At 38.5% G+C, this 22607-nt stretch overlaps 1 protein-coding gene across 3 annotated transcripts in view; it reads right to left on the reverse strand.

The window, feature by feature from the left end:
• The window catches only part of cstf2 (cleavage stimulation factor, 3' pre-RNA, subunit 2), a 42112-nt gene that overhangs the window by 15956 nt on the left and 3549 nt on the right, over window positions 1-22607 (reverse strand). For 2 of the 3 annotated variants that reach the window (XM_069893347.1, XM_069893345.1), the window contains exons 3-10: window positions 20467-20636; window positions 19404-19540; window positions 16406-16525; window positions 16072-16188; window positions 9671-9809; window positions 8553-8615; window positions 4787-4843; window positions 318-459 (exon numbers count right to left, since the gene is read on the reverse strand). In XM_069893347.1, the coding sequence (XP_069749448.1) occupies window positions 318-459; window positions 4787-4843; window positions 8553-8615; window positions 9671-9809; window positions 16072-16188; window positions 16406-16525; window positions 19404-19540; window positions 20467-20636 (945 nt within the window). The remainder of the gene's footprint in view (window positions 1-317; window positions 460-4786; window positions 4844-8552; window positions 8616-9670; window positions 9810-16071; window positions 16189-16405; window positions 16526-19403; window positions 19541-20466; window positions 20637-22607) is intronic. The other variant, XM_069893346.1, reaches the window with a different exon arrangement.

Raw genomic sequence — 22607 nt, forward strand, 5'->3', positions numbered from 1 at the left:
TTAATTTTGTTAGCCAAGGAATTGTTCAGTGTAGCACAGCCCAGGGACATTTCCCATATGTCAGGTATTAACACCATCCATTCCCCCCTTTATATAAATGCTTGCAATAAGTTAGTGATTATACAATTTTCCCCCCAGGGCCACTTGTGCCAAGAAAGGCAATAAATTTCTAACTGTAAAAAAGCATACATTAAAAATGCCATTAAAAAGACATACCTGAGAAATGAATGGTTGTCAAAAAATTTTGTATTGCCTTAAATCAACCCAAGGAAATATTTAACAGATTGAAGCTAATTATTTTACAGATTCACACTTACCTAGGTTCCACCTCCCCAGTAACAGAAAGCAAAGTTCCTCCACGTGGGTCATTTGGTGCATCTCCGAGCAAACCTCTTGGAGCAGGAGCTCCACCTACTGGGGGACCCCGTTGCATATTGCCTCTGGGGTCCTGCATTGGGACTGAAAGGGAAAAGGAATAATTGTCAAAAGATTTGTGAAAATATGTACAAGACGTTCTATGATATAAAAGGCGAGCAGAAGAAAACTGAACCCTTTCCTAACTTCATAGAGCAGAGATGATTACTATCCTGCACAGTGAGCCATCCATTTGAAGGCTGAACTCACAGGCCTTCACATCACAAAAGTGATATATCAATGAAAATTAAGGATGATTAAATGACATCTGATATCATTTGTGTTCTAACAAGATCAATTTGAATCAATATACATTCTCTGTCATTTGAAACATACAACTATCTAGTAGAATGCTTCAGTTCACAACTAGATATGTACAATTATTTGATAGTGAGACATGAGATTTGAATGATTTATCCTCTCTAAAGCTGTGTAAACACTTGCACTTTTTCCAAAAAATTATCAAAATGAAAATTTAAACCAACTATTCAGCCAAAGAGAAAATCAAACATTGTAGTAATTATACTGATACAAGACAATAAAAATCTCATGGCTTTCTCACAAAGACATAGAAATACCACTTGTTGAGAAGCATCCACAGATTTGCATCTTCCAAGAGAGTGCAGTCTCAATTCAAATAAAGTCGCCATTAAATGTCATAAAGGAAAATAGCATAATCACATTAACTGTAATGCTATTTTTACAATATATTTTAGAAGTGGAATGATTTTTCCATTATATAACACGACCGCAATAACTGTGATCAAAATTATCTTATGAAAGCAGCACCAGTTTGTTGTACTAAAACAAGATTTGGGTTTTGAAATAATTATGTCAATATTTAGTGTTTAATAGAAGTACAAGTTCAAGATGGTCATCATCCAGTCTGTTAAAAGTCGACTTCCTTCCTACATAAAAGCTTTTGTTTGTTCTACTTCTCAATTATCAACAGAACCATTTGAAATTGCTGAGACATGCAAATCTCCAACCATTTCTTAAATTCTACAAACTTTGTGCTTCCTTATAAACAAATATCTTGATTGCAGTTATTCCCACTTCTTCTGATGAAGGTCTAAGCATATTATCAAATCCACAGAAATTAAAGATTGACTAGTGGCTGAAGACACAGGAAGAAAAAGAAAATTTACTCTAAAAGTTCCACTGTAAAAACATTCATACCTTTCCCATATTCAAGCAACATTTTAAATAACACTTGAAAAGCTAATTTTGCCATCAAAATTTATTGTGCCAAGCACTAAATCAAACCAAAACTCTGGAAGCAGGATGAACTCCAGCCTTCTTCTCAATATAACTGATTTAATTTCCAATCCATATGCGCCCAATCACCAACAATTGTCTGCCTTATTCCCAATCTGCCCAATTTCACTTGAGACAGAGCAATTCCACTTTAGCTGTCAACAACTTGAAGACACTTCAAAAACTACACAATGTGCAGCAAGGATTACATCAGGCTCAAAGTCATAGCTTTTGGAAATAGATTTTCTTAAAGAAGAGAATGCAACTGGACTTTTTTTTGGGGGGGGGGGGACATACTGTTTTTCTAAAATAAAAGTGAGTTATAAAACAAGTCCAACTGGATGTAATACCTGTATAGGGCTTCAGAGAAGGAACATTTAATAATGATCATAACACAGCAAATTTGCCTTAGCTCTACAATGACCCAATAAGCTATTTTGTATCAAACCAGTGCAAAACAAAAAAAACAAAATGAGCACTTTGCATATCCAATCATAATGCCTGAGGTCTCGATCACTCAGTTGCAATTGCAATGTAGTCCTCACAAATATCAGGGAACACACCAAAAATACAAGTTTAGGTCAGTGACTAAGTGAAGGATACTCATAAATAAGGTGTGGTGAGCATCTACGGGATGATTATTAACTCCGCTGATTTATATCAGTGCTGAGAATATTCATATTATCTGCAAATTGCATAACAGTTTCAATAAGGCTGTAAGGTAAAAATCTTCTCTTTGTCTATCTTGTTATATGTAACACATTCAAACTTTAGAGGGCAAAGGATGAACAAAATCTCACTCATCACATTCTGAATCTCGAAGTTTAATTGCATCAAAACAAACATGGATAAAGAAATTTGCTATTTATCATTAGTAATTACTTTCACCTGATTAACCAGTGTGACCAGCAGCAAGGACAGTGTTATTCAATATAAATTGAGACAACAAGCTTGGCAGTATTACCATTGGCTTACCAAGCTAATTGACAAAACTTCTGTGGTGAAACTGTGATGAAAACATCTGGACTTCGTAGTTACCATTTTACCTGTTGCACTTTCTCACAGCTATATTGCTGGGATTGATCACAGCACATTCCTTCCATATGCAAGATCTCGTCTTCCAACTGAGAATAGCTTCCGTCACAATGCAGAGGTCGCATACAATGCACTGCCGTGGGATAGATTTTAAAAAGATAAAGTGGCTCAAATTCCATTTGGTGGTCAATGGGCCACTATAATCTCTAACATTGCAGCCCATCATATTCCTCTGTCTACTGTTTCATTAAAACAGGAGACCAATCTGGAATATAGATGAGCAGACCAGAAGCATCAACATCTATATCTAAAAGATGTATAGATACAGAATGCAATAGAGAAGAAGAAAATACAAGGACTGGATTATATCAATGCAGTGTGTGTGGAGCTAGAGGTCAAAAATTTGGTCTTAACTGAAAACCTCTCACCTATCCTTACTGACCGAGAATTCAAGAGAGTGCATGAAATTCTAGAAAATCATTAAATGCGAGGAGGTCTTGATACTCTTAAAAGTGAACAAATCCCCCCAGGGCCTTATGGGTTACATGAGAATCAGATGATTTCCCAATTCAAACATCATCTTCATGTCATTCAGCATAAATGGGTTGAAATGCCAAACAATTTTATTTTAAGGACGGTAGGAATATCATCAATGCTTTGAGCACATGGACTGCAAAAGTTCAAGAAATAGCTCATCATCAGCTCCTCCAGCATAATTAGGAATAGATAACAACTTTGAAACTGTATTCATATCTTCTAAAATGGACCAAAAAAATTAGTCCCAGAATACACAATAGTAAATAATAAGGCTCTCCTTTCAAGTTTTGATCTACTAGTACCATCCAGAATAATTCTCCACTCATCATCCCTTCATTGACCCAGTATTTTTTTTAATTAAGTGGGATATTTTTTGTTTATTGAAGGTGTTATATAAAGGAAAGTTGCAGTTTCCTTGAGCCCACCTAATCACATACTCAACTCTAAAATCTCACACAAACCCAAACCCAGAAAAGTCATAAAGGGGCATCTTAAAATAGATAATCAGAAATTATGTGATTCATAAATTGGATGAGAACAAGATATTATTTCAACTGGGTCTTATTTTTTAACCATAACAAATTTCCATTTGGTTTGCACTCTAAATAAACATTGTAACAAAATGAGAGCAACAGAACTGCAGATGCTTGAAATTGGATATTGAAGGTGAAAAGTTGATGCTTTTGGTCAAAGGCCTGAAACATTCATTGTTTCTTTTTCCTCTCCCCAAAGATACTTTGTGACCAGATGAGCATTTTCAGTGGTTACGAGAACAAAGTTATCGCACAAATACAACTGGACATGGAGTTGAGGCATCCACGAAATGGATGAAATGAAACAGGTTCAGTGCACGCAAAAGATGGATGTTATTTTTCTCAAGAGCAAGCTCAGGCTGAGCTGATTCAGATTTGGTCCGGCGTAAGTATATGGCAAAAAATACATTTTCACTGGACCTGACACAAGGCAACTATTTAGGCATTCGAACAGAAATTCTCTTGGACAGTGAGTATGGACATTAAAAGATCAAAGCCCAAATTGATTCACAATTTTTTGGATGTAGCCTTCAAAATACTTACATTATCAGAAAGAATGATTAATGTGGAGGACTAAAACTGAAGAAACTTCAACATTTAAACTTTTAACCATTATATACATTTAAAAATTAATATGTTAACACAATGATGATCCTGATTTGGGTGCCGTGAATTAAGATCCTTGGAATAAAGCCACATTCTTCTAGTTTTTTAGTCACTGGAGCTTTGACCTGGCAAAAAGCACTGTCAGATCATTCAACCAATGAAATACATTTCTGGCTGGATTTATCATATATTGGTGCATCACAATAATTCCAAAATCTATTTAACCTCTGACCTCAAATCTGTAACAGGAAATTCATTCCATGTTTTAAAAAAAATAACCCTGACATCCCCTCCAACAAAAATGAACACTTTTTAAGTGAAAGCAATCCAGTAAAGCTGAAGGGTTTACTCTGTTACAGGTTAATTATAAGATCAGAGGTTAAAAATTGAAATCAGACTGGTACCTTGTCCTCTCTCGATCTGTGCAGTCCCTGCGGAGGCCACAGGTGAGTGCATATTTCCTGTGAGAACACGAGATAAAGAACAGTGCAATGGATAACCTGCCTTTGCAACACTCAGCTTTGTGCATTAATAGTAGGAGAAGCACAGCAAATAACCCTTCCAAGAACACTCTCTGAATGGATACTAGGGGCAACAAAATAATTTCTTACTGGCACTAAATAATACTGTTTAAGAATTGGATTGAGTTTTACAGTCATAAAAAGATGAAAGTATATCTGAGAGCATTCTGTGAAGCAGCCAAAACAACAGAATCAAGATTTTCCATATGAGAAAGCTGATGAGGAACGTAAATGAAAATAAAAACCACAATGTTAAGAGAAAAGCTGCACGCTGACCATTACAAAAATACAAATGACAAGAAATTTCAGCAACAAGCCCTCAAAAATTAATAAAATAAAGAGTTAAGTATAGCAAAATGCTGTATAATGCCAAGATGACAATCAAGTTGAACTAAATCCCCATTTTCTACCAAGTTAGAATTCTGACAACTTCAATTTTTTATTATTTACTGGCAAGTTTCTATGCCAAAAAGCAAGTACGCTAGAGACCATGAGAATGATCTCAGTAATTGATTGCGCCCCTAGTAAACTCAAGTAAACTTTAATCTATGCACAGCAATTTTATATACTGATAGGTTTACAAATATTTGTTAAAAATATACAACTCCGATTATCCAAAAGCTGATTATCCAAAATTTTTTGGACCTGGAAGTGATGTCTGTTCGGCTCCGAAATTTTTGGGATAACTGAGGATATTCAGAACAATCAGAAATCCTCATTTATCAAAAAAAAATTTAAAGCCGAAATGATACAATTTCGCCTCCGAAAAAATTTGGGATAACTGAGGATATTCAAAACAATCAGAAATCCTCAGTTATCAACATTTTTTTCCTGAGCCGAACTGACCTCAGGTTGAAAAAAATTTGGAATTTTGGAAAAACCTCTGAGTAGAATTTTGAGTTTTTGGTGTTGGACTTGCCTTATTTTCTTCAGGTTGTTTTTTTGGTGAAAATTAAATCTTCTCTTGTTGTTTAAACAAGTGCTATTGGGCTGTTTTTAAAAAATGACCAATTATCCAAAAATATTGATCAGAAAAAGGCCCAGTCCCGACCATTTCAGATAACTGGAGTTGTACTGTATATATAAATACAATTTCATTTGTTCTGTCAGGGAAACCGATAGGAAGTACTTAGTAAAATTATAGCTCACTTGGCTTTTAAGCACATAAAAACATATTTATACAAATATGTTATAATAATATGCCAAAGATAAATATTTTTGTCTAAAGTCAAATATTGACTTTAATAATCTTTGTGCCGATGTAAAACTTCACACATGTGGATCACCCACAATTCACAAATAACTTGGGAATTAGCAAATGGATCGAATTACACTGCAGAACTTCCTTTCATTACCTTCACTTTAGATGAATAATTTTACTACATTCTCTCACTAGGTTCCACATTTGGACTACACTAAATCACAAGTAACAGACTAAAAATGACCACTTGACCAATTTTCAACCGAACACAGGATCATCATTAGTCCTTTTTTCACTGGCATCCCAGTTAATTGGTTGTTCGGAGTCCTGGTTAAAGAAGCTGTTTTTGCTGCTCACTGTCCTGGTTAAAGAAGCTCTTTTTGTTGTTCCCACTGGGCCACTTTTAACCAGGACACTACCTGCTTTCACATTGACCACAATTCATCCCAGGGATAGAGAGTCTATCTTCAACTGGGATGTCCTGGGAAGCAACTTGCCCTTTTTTCACTGGGTTAGTTGGCACTCTGGCATCAGCTGACGCCAGGGATGTGAGTAGGGGTCGAGGCTGTTAATCCCCGGCGTGATCTGATGCCAGTGAGTTGATTGATTCACTTTCCCACTGGACCCTTAACCAGTAAGTTGGGCGTCAGTTCCTGGGACAACGTGCCAGTGAAAAAGGGGCTATTGAGAAAAGGAGTACAATGATTCACATTCCTTATCCACACTTCTTAAGTATATGTGCAACTGCATTATTATGTGCAAAATGTATTCTACGCAGCCTTGTATCCAGAAAGATATTTTTCCATTGAAAAACAACTCAGACACTGGGTCAGAGGAAGATTATCTGATTGCTATAGCTCACTAGCTGGGTTGGCAATTATAAATGTATATTTTGTTCTTTCTGACCAAGAAACTGGAGATTTTCATATGACATCAACAAACCGACTCTGGTTTGGGTTCAGGTCGTATTTGAACTGGTTATGGTCAGGTTTTTAATTTTAATCGCTGAACAAATCTTTATCAAGCTATTGTTGGTGGAGGGCTTTGTAATAGTAATGCCATTGAATATCAAGACCAGATTTGCTTTGAGATGGTCATTTTCTAGCACAAATGTTACTTAAAACTTTAGTGGGTCATGTCTAAATGCTGCTCAGCTTTTACAGGCCCGATCATTACTCTCAGATGAATATTGCCACTGAGAAAATGAAAAAGAGTTTTTTTTGGGGTGCTATTTATTCTCCTTTTTCGTAAAAGTGGCAAGAAGCCACTGTAGTAGTCCTTCAGATGGAAGTGTTCCCACAGCATTCTCAGATAGGAAGTTTCAGGACCTAGTGCTGAAGTAGCATTAATATATTTTAAGTCAGGAGAGCATGCAACTTGAGGGGAGTAAACTACTTGTAAAAGTTCTAGGTAAGGAGGTGCTGCCCAAGTAGCCTGGGATAGTACTTGCAGTGAAATTTGTAGATGGAAACACCTCAGCCAATGAGCACTAGTTTTACAGAGAATTGTAGGAAAGATACCAATCAGAATGGCTGCCTTATTCTGGTTGGTACAAGTTTCTTGAGTATAGTTGAGTTGCACTTATTCAGGCATAGGGAAAGTATTTCATCATACACCAGAAGTGTCTTGAATATAGTGAAAATGTTTTGGCTCATGAGCAGACAAACCTCTTACGTGTTTCTGCAGATATATTTAATGAGTTTCTGGTCAATGTAACCCGTAGAATACATAACTTTGCAAGGTTAGCAGTGTGTTCAGATTCAATTGGTCCAGGTGCATACATGCTTTAAAATATTCCTTTTCAAGTCAGGCTTGTTATGCCACACAAGCTCAGCTCAATATTTTATCCCAATCACTATGTTTTTTTAAAAATATTGCAATGTCTTTTGTAATTGATCAAAGGCAATATAGCAGTTATTTCCCATCTTTCTATAAATGCCTCAGGTTCACATCATACAAGGGAAGATTTATTAAAAACTCAGGCTGTGGGCAGGTTTGAATTGAGATTGGTCAGTTGGTTTTTAATTTTAATCATTCACCAGTGTACTACCAGCATAGTAACTAGTGGACCCCAAGTAACTGTAATGCCATTGAATGTCAAGGTAAGATTTTTTTTGCAAATGGTCAGTAACATCAGTTGTGTGGTACAAATGTTACTTATTACTAATTAGCCTATGCCTGGATACTGTCTCAATTTTCTGCATACAGGACACCAACTGGTTCATTTCTGAGTTGATAACTAAACTGAATGCTTGGAACCACAATATACAAGAAGAATTATGAAAAAATATAATTAAAAAAACCCCAAAAGTAACAGCACCTAACAGTTGTTTCTATCCCCTTCCTTCTCATCAAGAGTTGCATTATTTAAAAATAAAACGACGTAGTAGTTAAAGGACATAAATTTTAAGCTCGATCGATAAGTTAAAAAACCAACACGCCCAATACCTTGTCCTCTATCCATTGGCACCGGTCCTGAAGGAGCAAGACCCATCTGAGGCTGTAGGTTTCCTGTGGACAAGGGTAATTCATATAGATAAAGTGCATTCATCAGGAAAGAAAACATTGCTGCTATGTACAATTATATTTTGGTGATGGTACGCAAAAGCTGAAATTTATGCATTGGTTATGATCTTTAAAAATATCCTTTGATTGTGAAACAGTCCTATCAGGTTGGAAGACAAACAGATATAATCAGATTTAATAAACAAGGAAAGAAAGAGGGACAAATAAGGGATTGTAAGCCAGTTAACCTGACATCAGTTGTCAAAAAAAAAAGAATCAGTTTCTGAGGTTCTGCAAAAGGGCAATTAGAAAATCATAATAGAATTGGTGAGTTACCATAGCTCCATGAATGAAAAATTTAAGTCTTTATTTTGAAGTTGACCACCGCCAGTGGGCTGATAACGCCTCAAACTGTGCATCTTGGCGCCTCACAGTTCGGCGGGCAACAACCTCCTTTGAAGAAGACCACAGAGCCCACCTCACTGACAAAAGACAAAGGAGGAAAAACCCAACACCCAACCCCAACCAACCAATTTTCCCTTGCAACCGCTGCAACCGTGTCTGCCTGTCCCGCATCGGACTTGTCAGCCACAAACGAGCCTGCAGCTGATGTGGACATTACCCCTCCATAAATCTTCGTCCACGAAGCCAAGCCAAAGAAGAATTCCCATATACTGATGTTATGGAGTGCTGCAACAGTACACTAGAACAGCCACTAAGAAATTGCATTCAAAATTTAAGGGGGCTACATTTACTTGACACTTCAATGTATTAAATCTGCACTTACCAAAAATATTTAAATGGGACCCACCAATGTTCAAGTGTTAAGAAATTATGAAAAAAAGGTTTAAAAAAAGGGTTCAGATCAGTAATAATTTAAAGAATGAAGCTAAAGATTTGAGAGGTTGACAGTGAATGAACATAACCAACATTTCAAGCTTGAGCTATATGGCTAGCTGAGTTTATCCAGCATTGTGTTTTTACTTCAACCACAGTGTCTGCAGACTTTCATGTTTCACTTATATAAAAACTATTTTCATGTTCTGCAAAAACTTCTCTACCTCCAGGCCCAACTGGTCCAGGTCCGGGTCCGGGTCCTGGTCCACCTGGTCCTTGTACCGGTACTGGTCCAGGAACAGGCACTGCAGTTTGCAATGGTGGTTGCATCATAGCAGGTGCCCCATTCACGTGCATTCCACTCTAAACAAGAGAAACAAAAAGACATATTACATACACATTTGCAAAAGATTCTACCTATTTATTGATATTTTTTTCATATTCTTAATTGGAGTCCAGTCAACTGCTTCCTTGCAAAGCTTCTTCAAAAACAGAAACCACTTTTAATCCTTTTCTTCGGTATTGAGAATTTGTTTTGGTGAAATTGACATGTAATTCATCAGTCACCAGTTATCAAAAAGGAAAACACACTGATCTTCCAACAATGTCATTTTCCAATTATTGGATGCATTTCCCCCTAATATTTTTAATTGGGCTTTTTGGGAGGTCTCTGGGCTCTATTTGGCACTTCAAACGCAATGGCACCACTTGGTTAAACTTACTTACAATAGCTACTACAATCAGAGTGGATTTACTTGGATGATGCCAGGATTTCAGGAACTAAGTTTACTTTGGCTTGGCTTCGCGGACGAAGATTTATGGAGGGGGTAAAAAGTCCACGTCAGCTGCAGGCTCGTTTGTGGCTGACCAGTCCGATGCGGGACAGGCAGACACGATTGCAGCGGTTGCAAGGGAAAATTGGTTGGTTGGGGTTGGGTGTTGGGTTTTTCCTCCTTTGCCTTTTGTCAGTGAGGTGGGCTCTGCGGTCTTCTTCAAAGGAGGCTGCTGCCCGCCAAACTGTGAGGCGCCAAGATGCACGGTTTGAGGCGTTATCAGCCCACTGGCGGTGGTCAATGTGGCAGGCACCAAGAGATTTCTTTAGGCAGTCCTTGTACCTTTTCTTTGGTGCACCTCTGTCACGGTGGCCAGTGGAGAGCTCGCCATATAATACGATCTTGGGAAGGCGATGGTCCTCCATTCTGGAGACGTGACCCATCCAGCGCAGCTGGATCTTCAGCAGCGTGGACTCGATGCTGTCGACCTCTGCCATCTCGAGTACCTCGACGTTAGGGGTGTGAGCGCTCCAATGGATGTTGAGGATGGAGCGGAGACAACGCTGGTGGAAGCGTTCTAGGAGCCGTAGGTGGTGCCGGTAGAGGACCCATGATTCGGAGCCGAACAGGAGTGTGGGTATGACAACGGCTCTGTATACGCTTATCTTTGTGAGGTTTTTCAGTTGGTTGTTTTTCCAGACTCTTTTGTGTAGTCTTCCAAAGGCGCTATTTGCCTTGGCGAGTCTGTTGTCTATCTCATTGTCGATCCTTGCATCTGATGAAATGGTGCAGCCGAGATAGGTAAACTGGTTGACCGTTTTGAGTTTTGTGTGCCCGATGGAGATGTGGGGGGGCTGGTAGTCATGGTGGGGAGCTGGCTGATGGAGGACCTCAGTTTTCTTCAGGCTGACTTCCAGGCCAAACATTTTGGCAGTTTCCGCAAAGCAGGACGTCAAGCGCTGAAGAGCTGGCTCTGAATGGGCAACTAAAGCGGCATCATCTGCAAAGAGTAGTTCACGGACAAGTTTCTCTTGTGTCTTGGTGTGAGCTTGCAGGCGCCTCAGATTGAAGAGACTGCCATCCGTGCGGTACCGGATGTAAACAGCGTCTTCATTGTTGGGGTCTTTCATGGCTTGGTTCAGCATCATGCTGAAGAAGATTGAAAAGAGGGTTGGTGCGAGAACACAGCCTTGCTTCACGCCATTGTTAATGGAGAAGGGTTCAGAGAGCTCATTGCTGTATCTGACCCGACCTTGTTGGTTTTCGTGCAGTTGGATAATCATGTTGAGGAACTTTGGGGGACATCCGATGCGCTCTAGTATTTGCCAAAGCCCTTTCCTGCTCACGGTGTCGAAGGCTTTGGTGAGGTCAACAAAGGTGATGTAGAGTCCTTTGTTTTGTTCTCTGCACTTTTCTTGGAGCTGTCTGAGGGCAAAGACCATGTCAGTGGTTCCTCTGTTTGCGCGAAAGCCGCACTGTGATTCTGGGAGAATATTCTCGGCGACACTAGGTATTATTCTATTTAGTAGAATCCTAGCGAAGATTTTGCCTGCAATGGAGAGCAACGTGATTCCCCTGTAGTTTGAGCAGTCTGATTTCTCGCCTTTGTTTTTGTACAGGGTGATGATGGTGGCATCACGAAGATCCTGAGGCAGTTTACCTTGGTCCCAACAAAGCTTGAAAAACTCATGCAGTTTGGCATGCAGAGTTTTGCCGCCAGCCTTCCAGACTTCTGGGGGGATTCCATCCATACCTGCTGCTTTGCCACTTTTCAGTTGTTCGATTGCCTTATATGTCTCATCCAGGGTGGGAACCTCATCCAGCTCTAGCCTTAGGGGCTGTTGAGGGAGCTGGAGCAGGGCGGAATCTTGGACTGAGCGGTTGGTACTGAAAAGAGATTGGAAGTGTTCTGACCATCGGTTCCCTGTAACTTAGTTCCCTGTAACTAAGTTACAGGGAAAGGTTAAACAGGTTAGGACTTTATTCCCTGGAGCAAAGAATGAGGGGAGATTTGAAAGAGGTATGTATACAAAATTATGAGGGGTAGAGACAGAGTAAATGCACTGTCTTTTTCCCATGAGGTGGAATGGGACACAAACAGAGGACATGAGTTAAGGGTGAAAAGGGAATGTTTAGGGGGAAAATAAGGGGGAATTTCTTCACACAGAGATGAGTGGGAGTGTGGAACGAACCAGCAGCTGAAGTGGTGAATGTAGGCTCGATTTTAAAATTTAGACATGTACATGCATAGGAAGGGTATGGAGGTCTATGGACTGGGAGCAGGTCAATGGGATTAGACAGAATAATAGTCTGGCAGTAAGGCCTGTTTTCTGTGTTTTATGGTTCTACTAACTCTGCATCATTAAAGCCATTTGATATTATTAAATTTAAATTTTAAATTTAAGCATACAGCACAGAAACAGTCCCTTCCAACCCATGAGCCTATGCCACACAAGTATACAGAATTAACCTACAACCACATGGAAATCAGAGCACCCAGAGGAAACCCACGCAGACAAGGGAAGAATGTACAAACTCCTTCCCAGTGTCACTGGCGCTGTAATAGCGTTGTGCTAACTGCTATTATAAATGTAACAATAATATCAACGACATCCAACTTTTAATTCAGTTTTGGATTTTAAATAATTACTAAAAAGGGATGTCTGCCAGTGGACTATTTTCATCCCAGAAAATCCGATGGCCTGTTGGAATATTTAAACTGGAGGATTGTTCACTATTTCCTATATACATGAACCACATATCATCAGTCTACTCCAACTAAATAGGAAGGATTTTAAATCTAAATGAGTTACTGGGGAGGGAGAGCAGAGTGAGAGAAAAGTTAATGTTCAATTAAATCTTCAGAGAACACACATTGCAAATTACTAGATTCATCATACCTATTTTATATATTCTACTTGCAATGTGAAAGGCTGTTTCATCTAGTTTGTTTCCTGAACACAACTTTAAACTGCTTTCAGAGAGCTCACTTGCAAATCATGTGGAGACTAAATGCAATTGAGGAAATTTTATGAATTAGCAAAATCATCTGGATCAGAAGAATCCAACAGTTGTGGTTATTTCCTTAATTCCTTCAAAGAAAAATGCTTTCCAGATTACTTATGAATTCCTGAATGATTCATTGATTCATGGTTGTAGTTGAACGGAGCATGTACAAGTGAAAATTATTAAACATAATGGAGCACTGGAACAGCACTTGACAATTAAAGGAAAAGCTAATAGTAATTTCAGTAATACATTTCTAATATCAAAATTCTCAGAATTTTTCCATTAAAGTCAAGGTGCTGATAAGATTTTCATTAAATTGAAATGTAGCTTCTGATTAAAAAAAACATCAGTACACTGAAAAATTTTCAAATCAGTATTTTGTTCATTCATTTTCTCGTTCACAAAATCTAGAATTGAACCTGAAAAAAACAAATTCTGAAGTTCCAGATTGAAGAGTAAAATAATTCTAACATACACAAACTAATTCCGCACAATGGATTATTTATATACCTGTACAAAATGCAAACAATGCATTGCAAATTTCAAACTGAATTACACAAATACGATACCCTAGTCGGTGCTCATTTACCTTAAAGAACTGCAAGGCACAATTGGCCTCAGGCCCACTTAGCGGAGAGAAAAATGTTAAAAAGAAATAAAAATGGGTTATTCATCAAAATACTGGTGAAAATTAGGAATAAAGTATAAATGTAATAGGGTTCAATCACAAGGCTGACTCCTTGTGCATGTTTTTGGAGGTCTCCAATATACAAACTGGAAACTCAATTTTACTGATGTTTTATGTCCTGGAGCACACTGAAAAACTCTTATTGTAGGTAAGAATTGGTGTTAATGCAAAGTTTCTATAGATCATCTTCGTCACCAATTTATTGCAAATAACCGTCAAATTCCACTTTCTACAAATTTCAGCAGTTAAACATGAAAACCACAAACTTGTTGAAGTCAATTTTGCTGGTTTCCAAGATATCAGTAAACACTCAATTTCAGGACCAAAAAGTCTTTATTGTATTCTGCAAAATCTGAGAACTCCTTTAAAGCCAGTGACACTGTAGCAGGCAGCTAGCGGGAGTCTACTTTCTAACAAACACAAGTATCTTTATATCTGTAAAATGAATAATCTTTGTCCATAGCACTATCCTGTTGAATTTCACACCTACTTACATCTTCCACTACCTCTTATCATCTGCCAAATTAAACAAATAAACTTGATCTTCTTGACATCTGTCTTACAACTTCTTTCTCCAGACTTTGATAAACTAGCCAGCAAAGTTTATAACTCGCTTTTTTGTTGAGCTTTGATTCAGCAACTAACAGATGTAATATATAACTTGCTTTGTCCTTCCATTGTCTATCCCATCTCCCACATCTACAGTCAAAAACCCATCTGCCTCCTCATCCTTTGTCGCCCCGTGACTGTTGTGTAAACACATAAGGCCCGTTCATGCCAATCTCCAACTGGAGGCTGACTATGTGCAAAGGGAAAAATATAAACTTACCTTTCATGAAGGCTAAAAGGGTGCTCTTGCATCGCTTTCATGTTGAGCAGCGCCCTCCGGTGCCAAAGGAGGCAGGCAACTGGGGTTGAGTTGTTGCCCATCATAAATATGTGGTAGAGCAATGGCCATCTTCCATACCCTTAATCCCCCACACAGCTGGAACCACTCTGTGTTTTCCAGAATGGTTTCATCTGCGTGGGGGATTATGAGTAGGGAAAACGACCATTGCTTTGCCATGTTTTGAGCAACTGATGAGGGACCCCAAAGGCCAGTGCAGCCAGCAGGGCTGTCACAGCCTGTACCACTGGCACCTGCCGGCCGCCCCTGCCTTGATGGTACCCAGCCAGCCATTCCTGCCCTGACGGCCCCCACGTGCCCTGACAGCTCCTGTCCCCACCCCTGATCTAAATGCTCCCGCCGGCCCCCCTGCCCTGAGGCAGTCATGGAGGGAGTGGGTGGGAGAGAGAGAGAGAGAGAGAGAGAGAGAGAGAGAGAGAGAGAGAGAGAGAGAGAGAGAGAGAGAGAGAGAGAGAGAGAGAGATGGATGGGTGGCAGGCTGATGGCATCATTCTAATGTCATCAACATGCCCCTAGCCAGCCGCTTGCAGCAGCAGTACATTCTTGTTAGGCAGTGGAGCGCAGCGCTCCATTGATGATCCTTCCCTGAGAGGGATTGCAGTCGGTATCTTGGAGCTGGCCACGGCGCATTCATAGAGGTAAGTCTCCTGACACAAAGGGGGAGACTCTTCACCTTTAGTCAGGCTTTTTCACTGCATGAAAGTGCCTACAGTCTCCTTCAATTTATTGCAGATATTCATTGTCTTTCTACAAAGCTAAATCCTTCAATTAATGATAAGAATATCTTCACATTTCCAGACCCGTCTCTATTCCCCATAATTCATCAAATTAAATTCAAGTGACAGGCAGTACAAAGTCCAAAAATCCGGATGCCAGAAATCCAGATCGCCTGAGAATTCAGACTCCTTGAACTTTAAAACTTTAACGAGCTATTGTGAGTGTGCATGCAAGCATAAGTATCACAGATGCACAGAAATAACGGAAATTAATGAATAAATATTTGTTTTGTTTTACTTTGTATTTTATATGAAAAAATGTTTCATTAATAAACTATCAAAAGTTACCTCTTCATCTCTTCTTTATTCTCCTTAAATATGAATTTTAAAAGTACTGCCCAAGAATCTGGAAAATCTGAAATCCACACCAACCCAATCCCCAAGGAAACCGCATTTTAGGACTTTTACTGTACATACACACAGACATATGCAAAATAATGGTTTGTTTGGATCTATGAAATATAAAATCTACCAGAGGCTGTGGCTGGGAGACTGGAGTTGCAGGTGGAACTGCTGAAGCATTCGGACCTCCCACAGGTTGGCCAGAAGAAATTAGTGGCGTAACATTGGCTGGACGATGTAACATTTTCTGAAAGAGCAAAACATAACAGTAACTTTTCTGGCGAAGGTGTTCAACTTTGTCAAAATCTAACACCGAAATGTTTGGATCTGATCTTAAAGCCTCACTAGAAATCTAATGGTTCAACCAAAAATTTTCCCTGGAATACACATTTAACATGATTCAGATCACATCATTCTGTCTGTGTGTGCAGCAGTTGGAAGAGTTTGTAAAAGTGTTCACTCACCATTGCAATTTCAGGATCTACAATTCTCATGACAACCTGTGCCTGTAGAAGTGCATATGCTAATTGTGGGTTCTGTAAAAGCATGTTTCGAGCCTCCTGAGGACTGTTCTGAATGCAGAGCTGAAGATAAGAGAATTATGTTACTTTACAAAACTGAATTATACCATTCAGCCCATTTAGTCTACACAACCTCTCGGATATCCCATTAAACCCTTTTGTTTTCTAATTTCTTTGCAACCTATTATCTCTTGCATGCCCATCAACTAACTCCTGATTATCCATTTTCATGGTTGATGTAGTGGTTAGTATAATGCCTTTATAGCACAAGTGATCAGGAGTAGACCAGGGTACAAATCCCATGCTGTAAGGAGTTTGGATATTCTCCCCACGTCTGCATGGGTTTTCTCAAGGGTTGCGGTTTCCTCCCAGCGTTCAAAAACTTACCGAGGTTTAGGTTAATGGGGTGTAAATTGGGCAGCCTGGACTCATGAGCCAAAATGGCCTGTTACCGTGCTGTATGTCTAAATTTAATTTAAAAAATTTTACTTAAAAAAAGTAAAATTTAAATTTAAATTTACCTGCACTTAGGGCAATTTAGTGCATCTATTTAAGATACCAGCATAATTTTGGATGTGGGAAGATATTGGAACATTTGGAGCAACTTCACATGGTCACAGGGAGAATGAGAAAATTCCAAATAAACAGCACTCTGGGTCAGGATTGAATAAGGGTCAATGAAGCAATAAATCTAAGAACTCTGACATGGAGGCTTGCGAGATTCAAATCCATAATACAATTGCATTAACATGTCCTGCATGATGTAGTACAGCAACTATTAAAATATCAAAGCATGATCTGATGATAAACAGATTTAATTCCATTCCATTTCACTGTTTAGTTGAGCTGCAAAGACTTGAAAAGCATTTCTCTGCAAATGTAATGAATAAGGAATAACTATTACCATTAAACCATAAATATCTAGTTGTTCTTTCAACTGAAAATGGCAATAGGGGGAAACCAGAGGGATTCCAACTTCTATTCCAAGATCTTAAGTAGTTTTGGATCCCTTGGATGTTCTTTAAAATACAGAAAGCCAGTAAAGAAACTTAATGTTTGGAACTCGATCATACTTCCAAAAAATCTTTTTGGCTTTTCAGATGTGAATACATTGATTATTCAATTTTCTTTTGCTTTTTCATAAAAATGTTTCATTCATCTCACAATTTCTGCATTTCTAGCCTGTTAGGATCAACATTTTGCAAAATTTTAAACATTGCAGGATATATTTTACAGTCAGGTGCAATTAAATTAAATTTTTTTAAAAGTATTTCACAATTATACAGAGGCGTATTATTTGAGAATGTAGAGAAATAAGAGCACGAGTTAGCCATCTGGTCCGTCGAGCCTGCTCCGCCATTCAATAAAATCATGGCTGATCTGATCATTGACTCAACTCCACCTATTTGTCTTTTCCCTAAATCCCTTAATTCCTTTTTATGTAAAAATCTATCTAATTGAAACTTAATTATGTTTAATGAAGTAGCCTCAACTGTTTCCCTGGGCAGAGAATTCCATGGATTCACTACTCTCTGGGAAGAACAGTTTTTCCTCATCTCCGCCTTAAATCAACTCCCCTGAATCTTGAGGCTGTGTCCCCTAGTTCTGGTCTCACCTACCAGTGAAAACAACATTTCTGCCTCTATCTTGCCTATCCCTTTCATAATTTTATGTTTCTATAAGATCTCTGATTCTTCTGAATTCGAGTGAGTATAATCCCAGTTAATTTAGTCTCTCCTCGTAAATCAACTCCCTCATCTCCGGGATCAACCTGGTGAACCTCTTCTGGACTGCCTCCAAGGCCAGTATATCTTTCTTCAAGTATGGAGACCAGAATTGCACATAGTACTCCAGGTGTGGCCTCACCAGTACCTTGTATAGTTGCAAAATGACCTCCCTACACCAACATTCCATTTGCCTTCTTAATAACTTGTAACTGCAACCCAACTTTTTGCGATTGATGCACAAGGATTCCCAAGTCCTTCTGCACCACAGCATGCTGCAGATTTTCACCATTTAAATAATAATCTGCTCTTCTATTTCTCCTACCAAAGTGGATGACCTCACATTTACTAACGTTGCACTCCGTCTGCCAGACCTTTGCCAACTCACCTAACTTAACTATCTCCTTCTGCAGCATCTCCACATCCTCTCTACAATTTGCTTTTCCATTCAATTTAGTATCATCTGCAAACTTGGGTGCACTAGACTCTGTCCCCTCTTCTAAATCATCAGTGTAAATGGTGAACAGCTGCGGGCCCAGCACCAACCCCTGCAGCAACCCATTTACCACTGTCTGCCAATCAGAATAGATGACTCTAACATTTTCCTGCATAGAAATGCAGAGCTGGCATATTGCTGTACTTTATAATTTTTTTCCAACAAAAGGTGATTTGTTATTTTTTTAAACTCGCACTCTTAATTGGTTTTGAAACAGGTTGCAAAATCTTTGCCACACTGAGAGTTCTCCATGGTTATCCAGAGTGGTTGCCACTATGATCTTTCACATTCTCCTGATTAGTATGGAAAAGGAAAGGATCAAGAAGGAATCTTGTTCAAGATTTCCATCTTTTTCATTGATAAACTTTAGACCAGCCATTCTCAAGGGGAGTTTCATGGCTCCCCCGGGGGCTACAGCAGATTTAAGGAAAAAGCCTTGTTTTCTTTTCACTTCAGGTAACAAACATTTTTAATGCTTTTTATGTAGTTGGTAGGAGAGAGGTGCAGAAGAAACCAAAACTTGTCTACTTCACAGGGAATGGGGCACATAAACTTTGAGTAGAGACTAAGGGGCCCCTTGCCAAAAAAGGTTGAGGATGGGTGCTTTAGTCTATCTTGCACAATATGGGTTTTATTTTTAACCATCATTCAAAGAAAAACATAACTATTATTTTCTCCTGAAATGCAATTAAGTATGTATAATTAAGAGTGAATATGAAACCTTCATTTGCTTCATGAGTTCAAACATCTGCTCAGGTGGAAGACTGGCCACAGCTCGACTGATGGATTCTGGAGCATCTTCAGGCGAGACAGGATCTCCATAAGGAGATTCCATGACAGGACCTGCTGTACCCAAATCTGGAAAAAGTACAAGCATCTTAAGGAATGCAAGATCACTATATCACTTCCAGTGGATTTGAAAAATAGTAACTATATAGCTGAAAAAATATCCAAATTAGCAGACAAGAATTCTTATTTTTATTTAATTATCTACCAATCAGGACAAACATTGTTTTAATTTTAATAAATGGAAAAATGAAAGGTTAACTAAAGAAATCAGTAATTTGGAAATTATTTATGATTAAGGCCAAATTCTTGGTCCAAACTAATTGTCATGACATGGGGATATATTTTGCACTCACTTTACCATTTTTTTGACATTTGAGTGTCCTGAAAGATTGACAAAAACTGACACAGGATATTTTTAAGTTGCATAAAAGCTCTGAAATTGATGTGTGGCATTTAATTCTGGCTGGAAATACAAAAATCACACAAATAGTCAACCAAGAATAACTCTTTGCTGCCAACATTAATAAATTAAAATTACTAGGTTTCCCAAGTACACAGTAGAATAGACAATTAAAACTACATCCAACATTACATCCCATTTTCTAAAATTACCATATTTGTTTAAACAAAGCTGTTTTGTTTGCATTGCACATTGGAGGAACATACTCTTAAAAACCTAGACACATGGGTTTATGGCACTTCCTGCATTAGAGAAATACAGGAGAATGTGGTCATCATTTCCCCCAAATTACCTACTTTTATAAGGGATTCAATAATAACAAGAATGTATACGATTCGAAAACACACAGAAGTCCATAAAATTTGGTTCTGACAGGTGGGGTTACGGCATTTATATTGTGTTCATGAAATATCAGGGACAATCTTCAAGCAACATGAGACTGATTGACACAACACTAAACATGGAAATTTTTGTCAGTGAAACATTTTACCTTTTGAATTGTCAAAAGGATCTAATGTGATGGATTTCTACTCACTCTTGAGCTCCTCTTTATTCTTCTCACTAGCAGCATTGTCCACTCGCAGTGCGCGTCCATTAAATTCTCTCCCATTGAGATTGCGCATGGCACTGAGGGCAGTTTCCTGATCTTGATACTCACAGAAGCCATAGCCTTTTGGTTTACCAGTTTCTCTATCGTATACAAGCCTACAGAGAGAGATATGCAAAATTAAAAGATGTTCCACTGGTATTTCTGCAAATTGCTACACAAGCAGAGAACTAGGCCATTTGTTTAGAGGAATTTCACAAAGGATTTCCAATGATGTGATGATGATCCAAGCAACCTAAAACAGATGTAACACCAGTTGTGTGGGCTGTTATTATAAATAATTGATCATGAATGATAAATAATTTGTTTGTAATAGCTTGAAGTGCAAACAGCTTACTTATCTGTAATTATACAGATAATTGATTTCACATTACTACAAGAAAACAAATTTAGCTTCCAAGGCATTCAGGGACATTTTATTCCAGTCCAAAACACTGAGGACCAATTTCCCCAAGAACTTTCCTTCTTCTGCTGAACCTGATAATTGCAATCAAACAATGCATAGAATATTAGTTTGTTGTGACTCTGGACCAATAACCTGAAGCAATGGTCATCTAAGTAATCCATGAGGCTTTAAACAGAGGTAAACTTACTTAGTAAGTTCACAAAATAACAATGTAAAAATAAATAAACATACCGTATTTGCACTCTAGCTGCCTCAGGCAAAGAGCTGCTAAAAATCAACAGAAGTCTCAGATATTGACAGGTATTTGATTAGTCTGAGCATCAAGGGTTACGGGGAGTTGGGCTGAATGGAAGGATGGATCAGCTCATCACAGAATGGCACAGCAGATTCGAAGGGGCGATTAGCCTACTTCTGCTCCTATATCTTGTGTCACCAAGACAACTCTTCTACAGAAATGGACCATGATGGCATCAAGGGTTTATTGGAGGTAGGACATGTATTTTACAAAGGAGACACAAGTGAGGCCTCCATTCAAAAATAGCAGGGAATCACTGATCAAGAAACAATAAAATCCTAGTATTGCAGTTTGGGAAAATTAACTTAATAAATATGCCACTTTGGGGGAGGGAAGGGGAAGAGGGAGAATATTGAACATTTACAACAGCTAATGAATGCCATAAAAGTACAAATTCTTCAAAAAAATTTGTTTTAGAAAAATGCAAATGCATACAACCTGGTTGATTCCTGGAAGCACCCACTTTCTGAGTACAATATGATAGTGCCTTCTGCGTGACAATAATCTAAAAGTTTAAATCCCACTGAAGTAGAATGAAGATTTGAATTCAGTTTAAAATTTTCCAACAAAGAAAACTGAATCAGTGAAAGAAAACACAAATGTGACATTTATACAGTATATGCACTTTAATGATGAAAACATTTGTCGTTACAATATTATTCCAGTCCCAGATCAATGTGGCTGATACTTAACCGAGAAAGAGTCCCTAAAAACTGTGTTTTTCAGACATCCAAGTAAACATGGAAACAAATTCACATACAAGGTCTGACGTACAAGATTAATGACCAATTGCAAGATAAATGACCAATTGCAATATATAGTTGATGAAATTCAGGCCAGACTGATTGGAGTACAAGCTGTATGGACGATGGAAGAAGCCCCAACTTATTAAATTAATTTTTTACATCCATATTACTATTAGAAATACACATTGAGTGGTTTTATTACATCATATGATGCAAATAATGGGGCAACAATCTATAATTTAATTTAGACATACAGCATGGTAACAGGCCATTTCAGCCCAAGAGTCTGTGCCGCCCAATTTACACCCAATTAACCTACACCCCTGATATATTTCAAAAGGTGGGAGGAAACCAGAGCCTCTGGGGAAAATCCATGCAAACCCAGGAAGAACATACAAACTCCTTACAGCCAGCGCTGGAATCGAACCCTGATCTCAGTCATTGGTGCTGAAAAGGCATTGCGCTATCCACCAAGCCAACTGTGCCACCCCTACACCAACAGTGCCATCCTTAGTTTGTGGATTTTAAAGTGAGAGTGCTACCATCTTGCATAGTTGAAAATTAATATATTTTTGTCTCAGGCACTACAAGTTTGGTAAGGTATTTCAAATTCTCATAGGCT

Source organism: Narcine bancroftii, chromosome 8, assembly GCF_036971445.1.
Source record: "Narcine bancroftii isolate sNarBan1 chromosome 8, sNarBan1.hap1, whole genome shotgun sequence".
NCBI classification, from domain to species: domain Eukaryota; kingdom Metazoa; phylum Chordata; class Chondrichthyes; order Torpediniformes; family Narcinidae; genus Narcine; species Narcine bancroftii.